This window comes from Prosopis cineraria, unplaced genomic scaffold (assembly GCF_029017545.1).
Source record: "Prosopis cineraria cultivar Desert tree isolate PC_DT_omini unplaced genomic scaffold, ASM2901754v1 PC14, whole genome shotgun sequence".
Taxonomy (NCBI): Eukaryota; Viridiplantae; Streptophyta; class Magnoliopsida; order Fabales; family Fabaceae; genus Prosopis; species Prosopis cineraria.
Genome location: NW_026555345.1, coordinates 29,138,901 through 29,152,573, shown reverse-complemented (window position 1 = coordinate 29,152,573; position 13,673 = coordinate 29,138,901). Strand labels below are relative to the sequence as shown.

At 31.1% G+C, this 13,673-nt stretch overlaps 1 protein-coding gene across 1 annotated transcript; it reads right to left on the bottom strand.

Annotated features, from left to right (window-relative positions):
* Positions 1-12,101: 12,101 nt before the first annotated feature.
* LOC129292450 (receptor-like protein EIX2) lies at positions 12,102-13,649 on the bottom strand. The gene is made up of 3 exons (XM_054929999.1): positions 13,329-13,649; positions 13,198-13,259; positions 12,102-12,405 (listed from the first exon to the last, which is right to left on the bottom strand). The coding sequence occupies exons 1-3, from the start codon at positions 13,647-13,649 to the stop codon at positions 12,102-12,104; spliced, it is 687 nt and encodes a 228-aa protein (XP_054785974.1).
* Between the last annotated feature and the right edge of the window lie 24 nt (positions 13,650-13,673).

Below are 13,673 nucleotides of genomic sequence, written 5' to 3'. Positions count from 1 at the left end.
AAAGAAAAAATTAAAATAAAATTAAAATAATTTTTTTTAATATTAAAAATTATAATTAAAATTAAAATTATATCTTATAATTGATCACATTAAAAAAAATAAGTTCTTTATGATTTGGAACTTGTAAATCACAAGAACCAATAATTGTCGCACGTCCGTCTTTGCTCCTCCTTCTCCTAATTCACACTGTTCCTTGTCTAATGCGGCGGCCCCACTTACATTCAACTCAGAGCGTGATTTTTGCGGCCATGTGCGTCCAACAGTAAACCAAAACGTAATAATTTATTAAAAAGACACAACTACCTTTAAAAAATTTAATTAAAAATTACATTAAAATACTTAAGATAAATATAAATAAAATTTTTAATTTAATCTTCAAACAAACTCTTATGTTTTTATTTAAAATAATTTTCATCAATATTTTTTAAATTAAATTTAAAAAATATATATAAATAAAATTAAATTAACTAACAACTGTATAAAAATATTAAAGATATTATTTACATCTTAAAATCATAAATTTTGTATAGTTAAAATTTAAAAGTTAAAAATTAACTAATATAATAAAATGATATATAATTAAACTTAATTAAATATTTAAAGTTTTAAATTAAAAAATAAAATTACATAAAATTATCATTTACCAATTAGTGTTTGCCGACACCTGCAAAAATCCTTGACGACAAAAATGCAACACAAGCGAAATGACAATGGAAGCAACCACGAACCTTGTGCCTTTCATCATCCTTCTCGACTCTCGAGACATCACTCACGTACAATGAAACCATACTTTATTAGATCCATGTTTAATTTAATAGGCAGAATCAGATTGTGGTGTGTGATGAGAGGCTTTATAGACTTTTAATTTCTTAAGAAATGTGCATGATTGACTTCAGTAACATGAACGGGAGAGATCGGATTTCTTTTGCATTACACAATGTATTGTTGGTTGCACTTGCTCTTACCGCAAGAGAAAAAAGATAAGAGTAAAAAATTCATAATTTATATTAACGATAAATACAGATTTAAAAATTAATTCATTCACTAAAACTTTTATTCATGCTCTTTACATAAATATATCATTCTTTTAACGTTAACCTAACTAAAATAAGTTAATTTTGACGAAAAAAATTAGAGAAATATTGTGTGATAAGAGATTCCAAAAACTTGACCAGGGTATATAGAAAACGACGTGCACGTGCACCTATACCAAGCCGTTTCTTACCATCTGTGCTTTTTGACTCCCTGTTTGCTCCTCACGTCTTTTGAGTTTTGACAACTTATTGAGGTGGTTTCATTTCTTCAAAAACATGGTTTGAAAATTGACACTAGCTGCATCAGTTTAACTACAAATCTCAATTTTCAATTTTGGGAATACAATTATGTTAAATTCTTAGTAGTAGAGCTTATCGCTCGAAATGCTAGTTTGATTTGAATAAGCTGCTCCCCCTGCCCTTAATGTGAGGATGAACTTAATATGTGCCAGAGCAAGATAAATAAAATACAAATGCAAACAGATATAAGAGCAAGGAGATATATTAGAAATGCATATTTCACTGGCAAAAAAAAAAAAAAGGAATTACAACTTGGTACAATGTCAATGAAAAACAAGAAAAGTATACAGAAGAAGAAGCAAAATACAAGAGCAAATGTAAATAAAGCATTAACCAATCCTCTCTTGCTAGTCATTTATTCCTCTTTGTCATTATCAAAAAATAATTGAAAGACATTTTCGTTAATATTTCCTTACAAAATATAATTTTAATTTAATTTCTCAATCCTGTAGTGAGTTTTAATAATTTTCAAAGACTGAGCTGAAGTAAACTTCCTCCTGTGGACAGAATCTACAAGGCCTTTTCGATGAAGAGCGGCCGTGCTCTCTAAATCTCTAGGGTTTCTTTCTCCTTCATGAGAGTTTCTCCATTAAGGAGTCTTCCCTGCCTATGGAGGCGGTAAGCCTCAAGGCTTTACTCTCTAGCATCTACCCTGAAGGCATGTGTCGATGGGTGTGCATGTGTCGAGTGTTTGTGTTGATGGGGACAAGAGGGGGTCATTGCGCTAAGGAGTTGGGGTGTGGCTTGGGGTTGTGTCTCTGGCGACAAGGGCGTTGAAGGTTGCAAGTGTTTTCATTGAGATATCTGTTGATTTTGGCCTCAGATCTACGATGGCTCTTTGAGGAAAAAGCAATGATCTGATAGTAGGGAGATTGATAATTGAAGTAGAGTGGAATAATCCTCTGATATGGCTGATTTTTTGGGTTTTGATAAAGGTAATTTACTTCTGGTTCTTGATTTTTAATTTCATCGGTGGGGTGGATAATTTGAGATGGGTGCCTCCTGATCTTGTTACACTAATGAGAGAGTTAAGGATGAAGAGTCTTGGGTCTACGTCAAATCTCGAGAAACTAAGGGCTGAATCAATGATAGTGTGCTTGGTGCATTCAAACTTTTTAAAATTTTCAATGGTAACTATGTTTGAAATCTCATATATGAGGTGTATAATATGGATGGCAGAGATTTGGGAATGGTCAGATCTAAACAACTTTTTTCAAAATTTACTCAGCTGGGTTGGGTACAATCTTTCTATATCTAATGTTAATCTTTTTGTTGAATGCCCTATTTTAGTATAATTCTTTGGCATATTTAAATGTTATTGGATTGGTGTCACCCCCTGGCTTTATTTTGGGATTGGTGGAAGTGAGGGGTGCTTAAGGAAACTTATTAATAGTTGTTGGCTGTCTAGTTGTATCTACCATTGAATATGCTTTTTGGGAGTTTGCTTGGACTGATTGCCTCTCTATTTACTTTAGAAAGATTTCTCGAATGATTGTTGAGGATAAGAGATGGGTTCCACCACCTGCTTGGATTGGTGTCTCTGGGTTATTAGCACAATTCTAGTAGATTAGGCCTCTTCTATTATTATGGTTATCTTTTTGTTGATCCTTGTTTCCTTCCCTTTGGTTGATGTTGTTTTAAGTGGACCTCCTTACCTTTTCTCAACATTTGTATATCATTTTTTATATCTGAGGCAATCACAAAGCATTTTTGGCTTTAAGTACATCTTAAGAAGTTTCTTCCATGGATTTTTCAAGCTACAGTTACAGGGACGTACTCTTCAAATTGGGTTTCCAAGCCCCCATTCCCTCTGGTTTCTCTCCTAGGATAGGGTATCATGATGCATTTAGGATTTTCTTCTGGTTTGATATGTTTGTTTCCTTGGAACTTATTTCAATGCTTTTTCTTTCTTTGCTTTTCATGTTTTGTTTTTTATTCTTAGACAATTGGTATTCTTTGAGTAGCATGTGTTGTTCCTTGGCAAAAAAAAAAAAAATTCCTCCTATGATCCTATAGTGAGATTCTCCCCAAAATTTAAGTAATATATATGTATATATATGTGATATATAAGTAGTGAGAGAGAGAGAGAGAGATAAAAGATATAGAAAAAACTTCAATTCATGATTCATGAACATGGTAACTTATCTTAAACTAGAGCTAATAATTTAAGTTAAATTTGACGAGTCATAATGAATGAGCCCAAAAAATTTTAGGATAGAACTTGAGAGCTTAAATTTTTTTTTACTTCAATTTTAATTAGCTCACAGAAATAAACTAAAGAAATTCAAGCCAAACTTAAACCCTAATAGGCATTACTTGAATACTCAAATTTTGTTATTATAAATAAAATAAAATTAACCTTCACTTCAACTTTCATTTAATACTCACAAATCCTTTCCTAAACTTCCATTGCACACATTTTATACTCCTAAATGAAATTTGAATGTTCTAATAACTAGTTACTCTAAATATTTTTTTTGAAAATATTAAGGAAAATTAAACAAAAGAGTTTACTTCATATGCTTTCATTTTTACTCTTTCAATGCCTGGTCTCACTTTAGTAAAGATAGAAAATGATGCAGTATAGTAGTAATTACTTAAAAAATATTAATTCTTTAAGATAAATATTGAAACTAACTAAAAAAATAAAATAATATTTAATAATTTGAACATTTGGGCTATCTCAAAAAATTTCGAGATGTTAGGCTTAATCTTAATTATATAAGTTTTTTTTATATATTTAAGTATTTTAAAACTCATTTTGCCAAATTATCAACTCTATCTTACGCTATACATTTGCGAAAAATATGGGCACATAGTTTAGTCATATAAAATAACTTAATAATCCTCCACCATTTACTTTTTTTATAAGAAAATAATGCCACAACACCCTGGTTCTAAACCAACAATAAATGTTCAATTTCAATTAATTAAACTAATTAATGAAGATTGATTCAATTGATAAGGATTTAATCCATAATTTATAAGGTCATGAGTTCAAATTTTGCTGCCACTTTAAGGATATTATTTGTGGGCGATTTGTAAGTATTTTTGTAAATATTTTTTGAGCTTAGAAATATATCTTAACTCTAGTTATTTCAAATTAAACCACAAGGACATGCCAGCAAATTGACCTTAAGAGAACAAGTAATGAGTTTACAGTACAATTATTTTGCAAACTAAACGGGAACATGAAAGGCTTCAACAATTATCGTAAACACTTTTCTTTTGTCACAAACTTATACAGCATATGGATAAAGTAAATGCCTTGCTTATTTTTCTAGTGATGATGGAAGAAGCGGACAAGGCAACTTTGTGAAGCACTCCTCCAAGAAGAGCTCTACAACATCCATGGATCAAAAAGTATAAAAGTAATTTGTTAAGCAACAAATTAAACCTAGAGAGCTGAAAAGTAGTGAACAAAACACATGGTTCCAGAAAAGGATATATTTAACTTTCAGCATATAATACCTGTTTTCTGAATAGTTCTTTGCAAGAAAGGCATTAAGGCATTATATATATAATATACTTGTATATTTTTAAGAAGCTAAAAACATTAACTTTCCATTTTCTCTAAACTAGAAAAACTTTGGTCCTGTTTGGTGAGTAAAAATGAATTAAATAAAATTGATTGAAAAAATTAAGACAAAAATGAACTAAATTACTATTTCCTTTATGAAAAATATGATTAAACTTATTAATATATATTAGGGTTAATGAGTAAATAGGACTTTGAACTCTTATTCAAAAATTATCCTAAACCCTAAACTCTTAAAATATGTAAAATAAACCTTAAACTTTTAAATTTATGGCAAAATAAATCCTAATTGTTAAATTTAACACTGTTATTGTCCATGTAAATACCATTTAGGGTTTATTTTCTTACAAATTTAACCCTGACTATTACTGTATCCGTGTGGACAGTAACGGTGTTAAAAAATTAATGGTCAAAGTTTATTTTACTATAAATTTAAAAGTTTAGGATTTATTTTGCATATTTTAAGAGTTCATGATCTAGGACAATTTTCGAGCAATAGTTCAGAGTCCTATTTGCTCATTAACTCTATACACTATAAATGAAGGAATTATCATACTCTTAAAAAATTTTATAAATCATGATTTCTAACCCTATGAATTAAATTACTTCTCTGGTATATGAATATGCTCATTTATTTTCTTTGATCTTCTTATTTTTGTCTTTATTTTTCAATCCATTTTATTCAATTCATTTTTAATAAGCAAATGGGACCTTTAATTTTTGAGATTTTTCATATTTTGTAAATAGAAAATACCCAAGTCCCTGCCAAAGATTGTATTAAATAATCATTATAATAATTTTTAAATGAGATGCAATTATTAGTACTAGCAGAAAAAATGGAAAATTATATGAATACAAAGCAGAAATGAAAACCAAATACCAATTATTACCTTCAAGTTGAGACACTCTTTGTATTGCACAATCTAACGATATTTATGGCAGCTAGCACGCACATTTTGTCATATGCATCATTCATCAATTTAAAATAAGCATATCTCCAAGATTTGTTGAGAACTATTAGGAGATTGCAGACTCAGAAAAATCCTGTACTGAAGCCAAGTGGCAAACTAATATAGAAACCTTGATTGAAGAGTTGTCCACCATCATCTTTGGAATCTCCATTGTCTTGGTAATGTTCTGTTGGCTTTCCTTTGACATTTCGGAAGAGAAGCACCACATAGTCTTGCATAATTCCGCATAAGTAGAGGAATCGAAGCTTTGCAATTGAGTGTCGAGTATGATTTGTCGAGACAAATCATTGTATGTCATGCTACGATGATTTATTTGTGAAAGCTTTGAAGGAATGTGTCCAACTAGGTGATTTCTTGACATATGAAGACAATCAAGTGACTTTAATTGTCCAATTATTGTAGAGATTCATCCACTAAGCATACTTCTTGAGATGTTTAAGGAAACCAATCCAACAACATCCATAACTTTATTTGGAATTTCGCCTATCAGCATGTTATTTGAGAGATCAAGAATCTATTTGTTTAAATTTTTAAAGACTGTTTTTTATTTTTAAAAATAAAAAAAATAAAAACTTGTTTGGACAAGTGTTTTTGATTTAACTGTTTTCAAAATTATTTTTTTATTTTTTAAAACAAAAATAGAAACAACTTCAAGTTGTTTTCATTTTATTTTTATTGTTTTCAAAATATACTATATTTGATTATTGAAAATTACATTTATTTTGACTAATTTCTTTTAGTTATCATTATCATAAATTGTCTATAACTATAACTATCAGTCTATTTTTTAATTATAAAATTTATTTTAAATTAATATAATCAAACAGATTTTTATTTAATTTTTTTTGAAAAATAATTTTAAAAACTGCATTATAAAATAATTTTTATAAACAAAAAATGAAATCAAAAACCAAATAAGCGTCAACACTCTTAACCAATCCCAGTGTACTATCATATTTGGACACTTTACCTTTCCATATCAATGATGCTCTATCCATAGAACTTAATTGGCAAATGATTTCACACCACAGAGGATAAATGTCTATTGATACACTTAAACTTGTTTTATCAGAAGCCAATTCATAAAGTCCATTGAGGCATTTTGGTAAGCTTCGGGTGATATTGTTCATAGAGGTCTAAGAATTGAATTTGAGATGGATGATAGATATTGGAAGGCAAACTTCCTGAAAAAATGTTGGATCTAAGAATGAGGATACGTAAGCCTTTAACCCCAATACCAATCCAATTTGGTATTGATCTTTGGGCAACATCATGGGTTATTAAATCTATGCATTTATTCAACGCCTAAGGTATTTTCCCACTCAGTCAATTGTGACTTAAATGTAATGCTTAAATTTGACTCAATGAACCAATTGAAGTTGGAATTTTTCCAATGAGGTGTTTGTTTGCAACGCTAAAAAAGATCAATGCTAAGAAATGAGTGTCTGATATGACACCTTGGAAATAATTATGCACAATCAATAGCACATTCAAGCCCGATCACAATCCAATGTTATGGCTTATATGTTCGGTGAGTTTATTGTAATCTAGAACCAACCTTTCTAGATACAAGAAGTGTGAGAAATTCGATAAGGGGCCAATGAATTGGTTACGAGACAAATCCAAGTATTGTAGTGATATGTTAGCACAATAGCTGAATGATGAAACAAAGTCATCTAATCAGCCACTCAATGAATCGCAGGATAGATATATATAACTCTCTATTAAGTTGAAGAAAGCCAAGGATTTGATCAACGAATGATGGGGAGATTGTACGTGCCTTTGAAATTTTGCTAGTAAAGATAAAGTCCCCCTCACATGGCCGGTTTGGTGGTCGCATTTAACACCATGCCAGTTGCAAACATTCTGTTGGGTTACGTTGCATTGCCCTAAGAGGAGAGGGAGCCATTGTGATCCGCAAAGCCTAGTTTAAGAGAAAGAAAAGCGAGCCTCTTGCTAGCTATGCACTTGACAGCAGTAAAAGCCAGTGAGTGGAAATGCAGCAAAAGCACCATCACAATGGAAGCTACAACGCACCTCAGATCCATCTTCATTCTGGAGACGGGGGTAATGTTTATGATATTCATTCGGTAAGTCGTGATTCACAAAGGACTTGGCTTCAAATTATAAAAGAAAAAACAAAATATTCCTTGATTTCACCCCTGTGAATCCGACAATAATAAAATCAATGCCACCATGCAATATTCTATATTTACCAAATAGAAGACTCAATAGAAGATGAGAAGTCAACAAATTATAATTCATAAAATAATTGAGACACTACAAATCAAATAATTTTAACTAAGTTCTGATGCCATGGGTTAACTTTAGTATCTCAATTTATATAAATTAAATAAAATTCAAATAAATTAACGTGTGTACCTAAAGAATTCATAACTGTTTGAAATATCTCGATTACTTTGAGTATGAGTAGATGCACAATTTATTAGACCCCTGAAGTTGTAGAGAATTTAGAGATAATGGAGAAAGTGAAAAAACTATCATATGTTTGTTGTTATCAACTGATCAGCCTATATGAATTAGATTAGTAATTGTTTTAATAAATAAATTAATTAATTATCTTACATTATCTTGATCCAGTCAATTAAGAGATAGGGAATAACTGACGATTATATGGTTGTAAGTTAGGCCTCTGCCCATTAGATTTATTTGTGTGGTTCACCTATCACGATTCACATAAAATCAAAAGGACCAACTTGTTTGGACTTATTAATTAATGTAAATTTATAAATAAATATTTTAACAAAGAGGTCAACGATGCAGTATTGTGAACAACGAAGAACAGATCAGGCGAAGTATTTAATGGCCACCCTGCTACTCACAGACTGCCCTGTGCAATATTAGTATGCCTTGTGTTGTAAGAGACTTCATACACTTTAATTTCTTAACACATTTCCATATATAATTTTGGCTTTATTAATATAAATATATAATAAATGAAGTAAAATATACGAATTGAATGGCAATCGTGTTTATTTTGCATCTGTCAATTTTGGTTGCATGTGCTGATCTTACTCATACCAGAAAGAGAAAAATAAGAGCCAACTTTATCTTTGGGAAAATTCAACAAAAACATGAAGCAAATTAAGTATATAATATAACTATAATTTTAGGATGTGTGAATATAAATATAATTGTGAAAGACTACTTGTGATAGCTCATTTAATTTTTTTAATTATTTAAAGAGCATTAAACTCTAAAATTATCATTAATATAAATTGTGGAGTGAGTATATGACTGTCATTTTCTCTAACCATCTTGAAATAATCGTCATACCGCGTGAAAGGCTTCATGATCATACGCATAGTAAATTTCCACACGGTTGTGGAAAAACAAGACATGATATTAGAGCCAATGTCTTGATTTGAGAAGCAAGTCTTCTCGCCAGACTAAATTTAAACGAAAATAATATATAGACTTTGAAAATTTTTTTGACAACATCTGATAAAAAATAATTTTATATAATTTTTTAATTTCAATTTTTAATTATTTATTTAAATTTAATTGAGTTTAATTAAATATTATTTTTTTTAATAACCAATCTTTAATTTTGAAATTTTAACTAACTAAATCTGAAATTTTAAAGTATAAATGATATTTTTAATATTTTTACACATTTTCTATTTAATTTTATTTTATTTGTATAAATTTTATAAATCTAATTTAAAGGATATAAATAAATATTATTTTAGATAAAAGAATGTGGACATATTTAAAAATTAAATTAATAATCAAATTTTATAAATTCAGTTTATATTTATTTTGAATTTGTCACGTTGTTTTCAATTAAAGTTATTTAGAATAATTTTATTGCTTTATTATTACTTTTCCTAGCCGTTCAAATCACGTGCAGGAAAGCATGACTTTTAATATAAAAGGAGACGACTTGTACGAAGGAGGGAATTGGAGAGCACAGGGCAAAGGCACGCACGCGAAGTGGTTCACCTATTGCAGTTTGATTTTTAATTTTACGGAGAGTTAATTTTTTCTTAACGTAATTAATTATAAATTACAATCTTAAATTTTAATAAAAATTTTTAATATTTTAAAAATATTTTAACTTTATTTTAATTTAATCTTTTTCTCACTATTTTTAAATTTCATATTTTAATTACTGATTGTAGTAACTTTATTATATAATTTTTAAGTTTTTAAATTTTATGAGCTTGATGTTTAGATATCAAATTCTAATAGTCTATAAAAGAAATGGGGTATATATATATTCAAAATTGTTTAGCAATTTTAATTTAGAATTCCACCCTGACTGTTTTTTTATGGCATTTCTTTCCTTCAAGTGATCCAATGAAGAATCTGACAAATTAGTAGAAAATTTGATCAACTTTTTTTCACCGTGTGAGAGAAACTTCATAGACTTTGAGCCAGAAAACAAACAAAACGACCAGTGGCCAAGCTTATACGTTATAGTTGTGGGAGAGCCTTTAAATTCACAGCTCCATCGAAAAATCCAAGTCACTCGACATGGAGTAACCTGTGGCCAAGCTTGACGTTTCTTTATGGGCTCAAATTCAAAGTCATTTGATTTTTTTTTTTAATTTGATTTTTTTGAGCCAGCAGATCTTTCCATAGTCTTTTTGAATAGAATATTTCCGCACGGTGTCGTTTGCTGTTTTATTTTGTGTTCCTCTCTTACTGAATGGTATTGAATATTAATTAACCAAGACCATGACACATTGTAAACAGTACGGATCATGCTAAATTTCGATTAAAAAATGGGTCCCAGTCTCACGTAACAATTTGAAGGTGGGAAAAACAACAAAGATTCTGTTTCTTCATCGTCCTCGGTTTATTTTGCATTCTTTTGAGTTTTGAGCCTTGATGGTGGTTTGGGCCTTATCATTAGTCGTGAATTTGAAGCCCAAAACAAAATCTCAAAATAAACTTCGTCAAAATAGATGGGCCTTAATTGTAAATGCAATCTCACGACGAAGTTGAAACAAGCATATCTGGTAACGTTGGGCAGCAGATCATCTGCACTCCTTGTAAGGAAGAAACTAATATGTAATTAAATCAACAACAAAACAAAGCTTACTCAGCTTGTCACTAGCTAATTAACAGAGTTTACTTAACTTGTTACTAGCTAATTAACATAGTTTAAGATCTCAAACAAATGAACAAACACATTCGCTAATGTCGAGAAAACTCCACTTCATTAATTTCACAATTTAAGAATATATATTATCAAATTTCTACGCTACAAAATCAGAACCTCGCCTTGCAACATATATATGCGGTGTTTATTTTTCAAAAAAAAAAAAATGCAAGAAATCAAAGTTTAATTGATTTTTTAAGAAGTAAATCAGCCTCATTTCACTGGACTCTATAAGGATTATATTTATACTGTGTCTTTGATGATTCTTAAATTGTCCATCCCCATTAATTTATTTCTTTCAAGCATGAATTTTATCATTTGCATTCACGTACAGATGAATTTTTAAGAATATCAGAAGATGCATGTTATCAGCTGTTGGTCAACAATTTATATGTGACATGCAATCATCAGTTCATTTACAGAAGAAATTAAAGTAGCACGAACGAAATTAGTTGATTTGAAAAGACAAAATCCAATGTTGATTACCCATTATGCTGAAGGCTGATCCAATCCATCTGCGCAAGCCGTGCTTATGACAACAATCCCGAACATTCTGTCATATATGTCACTCCACAACTTAAAGTAAGCATATCTCCTTGCGTTTTTAAAAAACACGAGCAGCAAACTCCCCAAAATCCAGTGATAAATCCCATTGCCAAGCTGATGTAGAACCCTAGGCTGAAAATTGATATCGTCTTCAAGATTCCATCATTTTGATCTTCTCTAGTTGGCTGATGAGTTTGACATTTAGGGAGAGGAGCTCCACAGAGATCAAGATTTTCCCACATAAGCAGACACGTCAAAACTTTGAAGTTGAGTTCCTTGTGGGATTTCACCGGACAGATTATTGTTTGATAAGTCCATTACACTAAGGCAATCTATGTGTGCAAGTTTCTGAAGGAATTTTTTCCAAACAAATGATTTCTCGACAGATCAAGGGAGTCCAATGACTCCAACTGTCCAATGGTCGGAGGGATTTCTCCATGAACCTTGTTTCTCGACAAGTTTAAGGAAACCAATCCAACAAGATCCATCATTTCACTTGGAATTTCTCCGGTTAACATGTTGGAGAGATCGATACTTTTCACAAGTCCCAAGATACTTTGATATTTAGCCTCTTTACCTTTCTACACAACCAGTAACGCACTATCTTCTAATAAATTATCTAATAACCCAAATGTTATCGGTCCATTAAGATCACGAAACTCATTATCTGAAGCAGAATAACTGATATTTGCATCAGAGTTTGTTTTATTAGCCAAAGCAGAAAGATTGTTCATGCATTTAGGTAAACTTCCCGAGATGTTGTTCATAGACAAATCAAGTATTTGGGCTTGAGAAAGATAACAAGTATTGGAGGGCAAACTCCCCGGAAACATATTGGATCTTAGGATGAGTATACGCAGCATTTTAAGTCCATCTCCAATCCAGCTAGGAAACAATCCAGAGAAATTGTTTTAGGCAACATCAAATGTCTCTAGCAAAGTGCAATTTTTCAACGTGGATGGTATTTCACCCACACATTTGTTGTTCGAAAAATGCAATGCTCGGATATGTCTCAGTGCACCTATTGATTCAGGAACCTCTCCAAAGAGGCGATTATTTTCTACATTAAAAAAACATCAAATATTTGAAATATTTCCAGCAATTAGGAAGCACTCCAAACAATTGATTATTTGAGAGATCTAGAAAAGTTAAAAGTATGGTCTCATTTGGACACAAGAGATTTGTAGCATCTGAAAATTTGTTATTAGATAAATCCAATGCTACTACTTTTGACAAATTATGCGGAATTGGACCTTAAAATCAATTTGAGTTCAAATCTATTTGCACAGTAGAGTAAGGTACCACTGAGAAATTTGGAGGCTTGCCAGCAATTTGGTTGTGTGAAAGGTTTAACTTTTCTAAAGGAAGATCCCTAAACCAATTTGTAAGGGGGGACCCAACGACCACTAACATTGAAGACCAAGTGATTAAAAGATAAGTCTAACTCTTTCAATTTAAAGAGTCTTAAAAATAAGTTTTAGAAATCACACCTTCCAAATTATTATTTCCAATGAGTAAATACACAAGTCTTGACAATAGTCCTATGCTATTAGGTAAGACTCCATTTAATTGATTCCACCCAAGCTCTAAAGTTTCCAGAGAAGTGAGATCTGGCACCGACCCCTCAATTTGATTTCTAGATAAACTCAAGAGCTCTAGGGAATTGTTAGCACACACCTGAATGATTCAACAAAGTCATCTAATTCATCACTCAAGTTGTTGCCACTTAGATCCAATATCTGGAAACGACATAACTCCAAGGATTTGTGTACCCCACCTTAAAGCTGATTTGAAGAAAGGGACAATACTTGCAAGCGGAACAAATCTCGCAATTCATAAGGTATTTTGCCTTTGAGATTCATGAAAGAGAGATCCAGATATTTCAAATGGGTTAAAGAAGTAATGAATTTAAGGAATTCAGTGAGATTGAAACTATTGAAACTTAGATCCAAATATTTCAAATGGTGCAATTCAGCCAATGGTGGAACAAGTGTACCTTGCAAGTCAAGATATCCAAGATCAAGTCGAACCACATGGCCTCTTCGATGATTACACTCAACACCACGCCCTTTGCCAGCATTCTTTTCGGTTTGTTTCTTCTGAGTTTCCCCATGAAGCAAGAGCGCCATGGCGATCAATGAAGCCGTGTTTCA